The 4,047-nt window shown below is 60.8% G+C and overlaps 1 protein-coding gene across 1 annotated transcript in view; it reads right to left on the bottom strand.

Annotated features, from left to right (window-relative positions):
* Positions 1 to 1,153: 1,153 nt before the first annotated feature.
* FGF3 (fibroblast growth factor 3) overlaps positions 1,154 to 4,047 on the bottom strand; it is a 10,993-nt gene continuing 8,099 nt past the window's right edge. Inside the window, exon 4 of the mRNA XM_006771657.2 lies at positions 1,154 to 1,891. Coding sequence (XP_006771720.1) covers positions 1,529 to 1,891 — 363 coding nt within the window. The 3' untranslated portion in view covers positions 1,154 to 1,528. The remainder of the gene's footprint in view (positions 1,892 to 4,047) is intronic.

Below are 4,047 nucleotides of genomic sequence, written 5' to 3'. Positions count from 1 at the left end.
GCTTCACATAGGCGGGCCGGGCCGCCTTTTCCTGGGGACAGGTGGGGAGTGGACCAGGTCAGGGCGAGCAGAGGGGCCCACCTGGCCGCCTGTCCTCGTCAGCTGTGCGAAGACAGAGGCGGCGGCTGGCCACTCCCGAGAGGCTCTGTTTTCTGTGTTTTATTTTATTTTATTCAGCACTGTTTATTGAGCACCTTTGACGCTTCGATCTCTACTTTTATGTGGAAGGCATTCAACTCCCGAAATCGAGATGTTACAGTGGGTTTTTTTGTTGTGCAACCATCAGTTACCACTATCCATCTCCGGACTTCTTCATCTTCCCAAACGGACACTCAGTCCAAATTAAAGACACACTCCCCCCGCCCCCCCCCAGCCCGTCTATGAACTTGACTCCTCTAGGGACCTCCTATGAGTGGACTCATACAGGATTTGTCCTTCGTGACTGGCTTATTTCACTTAAAATGTCCTCAAGGTTCACCCACCTTGTAGCAGGTCAGAGTTCGATTCCTTTTTAAAGCTGGGGAATATTCCATTGTGTGGGTGGACCACGTCCTGCTTATCTGTTCGCTCACGGATGGACTTGGTCTGATGGGAATAGCACTGCTATGCACGTGGGCACGCACACACCTGCTGGACTCCAGCAGATGCTGCCTCTCTAGGCAAAGGCAGAAATGATGGGTGCCCAGGGGGGCTTCGAGCAGAGTCCCCGAGCGCACCTGACTGCGCAGGCGCTCACAGTGGTCCTTGCCAGGGAGGGTTTTATTGGGATTTTAAACACAGCACACCTCTCTTTTTCTTTCTCACATGTGTGCACGATACATTCACAGACAACCAGGATCACACAGACACACCTACACGCGTGCGTGCACACACAGATGTCCGCAGACAGTCCCCGAATTCACGGGGGCTGCCCACACACAGGCTCCCAGGTGTGTTAACCTTTCTTTCCGTCCACCTTTTACCTTTCAGATGGAACAGCATTCAGAGCCAGGGGACTGGGTGCCTCTGGAGCCCAGCTTCCCAGCACAATCTTACATCCCAAAGCAGCGACTTGGCACGGACCCTGCTGTCCTCACAAGCAAACATGTTCATGTAAAACCTGCCTTATTATCTATTAAAGAACAAGGTAGAATAAAATACTTTAATGTTCCAATTACACACACCCCCCCGCCTTGTCCCATAGCTGCACCTCGGGGAGCCTCCTCGGTAGCCAGGACCCCGCATTCAGCTGGTCTTCCCGGCCGGTGGGGGTCCCTGGTGGGAGGGGGCCCCTGGTCAGCACAGACCCACGAGTGTCTTCTTCACAGCAGTTCCCCTCTGAGTCCCAGCGGCCCCATCGTCCCGGCTGGATTGGTGCTTGTTTGAGAGAGTCAGCAGGAGCGGGGACAGTCACTTACGGAAACCTGCCCGGCCGGGATGGCCAGCTATGATGGACAGCAGATGTTCAGCTACTGGCTGGTCCACCGTGAGCTTGGCGCCCAGCCATGGGGCCACAATGGGTGAGGCCTCCACTCCACCCGCCGGGCAGCTAAGCGAGGCCTCCCCAGCTCCTCTGCCGCTGTCGCCGCCGCTGGGGCTGGGTGGCCTTGCCGGGTGGTCTGGCCAGGCCGCCATGGAGCCCGGCTCCGCTCTGGAGCAGCCGCACCATCTCGTGGTCCTTGTGGTCAAGCACGCGGGGCAGGAACAGTGAGGACTTCTGTGTGCGGCGCGTCTTGAAGCCCCTGCGGGGCCGGCCCTTGCCGTTGACCGACACATACCACAGTCTCTCGGCGCTGGGCTGGCGCCGGGCCCCCGGCCCGCTGGGCACCGTCCGGTAGAGCCGGGAGGCATACGTGTTATAGCCCAGCTCGTGGATCCGCTCCACAAACTCGCACTCCGCGTTGTAGTTCTCCTGCGGGTTTGGGCAAGATGCCTCGGTCAGTGGCCGGGGGGCCACGCGGACATGGGGCCAGGGTCCCAGGGACAGCTTCTTCTTCGCAATGCCCCCTCCCCTTCGGCTCCTGCCAAATCTGGCTGCTTAGCCTGCCCAGACCCGTGCGTGGGGACCCTCCACACCTTTGCCGAGGCTGTGCCCTCCGCCCAGCGTGCCCTTCCTCCCACCTGTATCTGGTGAACTTGGCCTTGGGGATCAGCTCAGGGCCTCTTCCTCGGCCAAGGTTTCCTGAGCACCTTGGGAGGAGTGGCTCTCCCTGTCTCCCCTCCTGGGCCCCAGCCTCCCGCAGCCTCCACGGGACTAACCCTGGAGGGTGTCCCCAGTGCAGGGCCAGCAGGACCAGGGCCGGCCCGACCCAGTGCCCTAATTGTCTACTGGCAGCATGGATGTGAGCAGCACTGGACACTGGGACCAGGGTTGGGGATGGCGCCCCAGAAGGAACAGCATAAAGGAGAAAGAAGGAAAAGCATACTGAGACGGGAAGGGGAGGGAGCACAGCCGGGTTATCCCTTCAAGGCTGAGCCGGACCCCACCCCTGGGCCTGGGCCTCAGAAAGCCGCTGCCTGAGGGGGCCTCCGCCCCTGCCCACAGGTGGAAGGAGGGACGAACGTGCATGGAGCGGAAGCCAGGAGCCCAGCAGGGTCAGCGCTCCCCCTCACAGGTGCAGGTGCTGCTCTCAGGGCCCCAACACCAGGGGTGGGAAGGAGGTTGACTTTGGCAGCTGGATGGATGGACCCATGTCAGCTCGGCACAGGGTGGGGGTGTGGGTGGGAGTCCCTGCCCTCTGGGAGGCAGGCATCTGGAGGGTCAGAGGGGAGAACTCGGAATTAAAGGAGCTGTCACCAGTGTCCCCCAGGGCACCTTGTGGGGTCTCCCAGGTGGGGAAGGGGTGTGTGTGCCTCATGCTGACTCAGTCGAGGCTTTAGTCCCACCCCCATGCGGGTGGGCGTACCAAGGGCCACCCCCCCCGCCAGGGCTTCTCTCTCTGACTGTGCCAAGGGGCAGGGCTGGGGGAGGCAAAGGTGGGCAGAAGGACCTGGCCTCTCTCCTGAGACTGGCCACTCAGTAGGAGCAAGAGACCCTTGGGGTCTGTCTCTGAGAGCAGGTGACCCGCAAACCCATTCTGAGGGGCCACAGGCTGGTGGGGGCCAGAAGGACTCTTGTTGAAGCATCAACGCCTCTTTCCCAATGGCTTGGAGATAGGAGGCACGGGTGTAGAGGGGTGTGGCTGAATCGGGAGGGGCACCTCTCCCCATAAGCCCAGCCTCTCTCTGTTCTTCCCCTACAAGTGGGGGCTCAGGGCTCAGAAGGTTAATGTCAACCTCCACACTGTACAGTTGCGTGAGTACAGGAAGACCCCAGCAGGACCTGACACAGGGTGTGACCTACAGCAGGTACCTGTGAATGGAGGGATGGATGCTGGATGGAGGGAGCGGGGAGGGAGGACAGGCAGACGAATGGATGAACGGATAGATAAGTGGGTGGATGTTGATACATGAATAGATGGGTGGATAGACAGAGGACTGGAAGAGGGTGCGAGGCTGGAGGCCAGTAGCCCCGCCCCAAGGTTGTGATGGTCCAGGTGGGAGGTGATGAGGGCCTGAGACATGAGGGCAGTGGCATAGGCAGGGAGGTGAGGGGAATGGATGGAAGAGAGAGATTGGGAGGTCTAGTGTAGGACTTGGAGAGGGCCTGGATGTGGGGCTGAGAGAGAAAGAGGCATCCACCATGACTCCCAGCTGACCCTGGGCTTGAGAGAGTGGCTGGTAGGGGAGTTAGGGGAGCCGCAGTGCCCAGCTGCTGTGTGCTGCCCTCTGCCGGGGCCTCTGAGCCACCAGGGCTTACAGGGGTGACCTCTAACTCAGAGGGGGTCAGGGCTGGGATTGGGAGCTGTCGGGGTGCAGTGGCCGCTAAGCCAGGGAAGTGGATGAGCTGGCCTGGGGAGGTGACCGGCAGGCTGACAGCAAAGACGAGGGGACCCGGACAGCCAAGAGGCAGGGCAGTGGGAACAGCACCGCGGGCTAGCTGGCGGCGCCTAGGATGGGGACATGCAGTGGCTGTCACAGGGCGGCACCTGGCTGCCTCCCCCAGGTCTTTGCAGGGCGGAGACCGTT

This window comes from Myotis davidii, unplaced genomic scaffold (genome assembly GCF_000327345.1).
Source record: "Myotis davidii unplaced genomic scaffold, ASM32734v1 scaffold425, whole genome shotgun sequence".
Classification (NCBI taxonomy): Eukaryota; Metazoa; Chordata; class Mammalia; order Chiroptera; family Vespertilionidae; genus Myotis; species Myotis davidii.
This window is presented reverse-complemented; position numbering and strand designations above follow the sequence as displayed.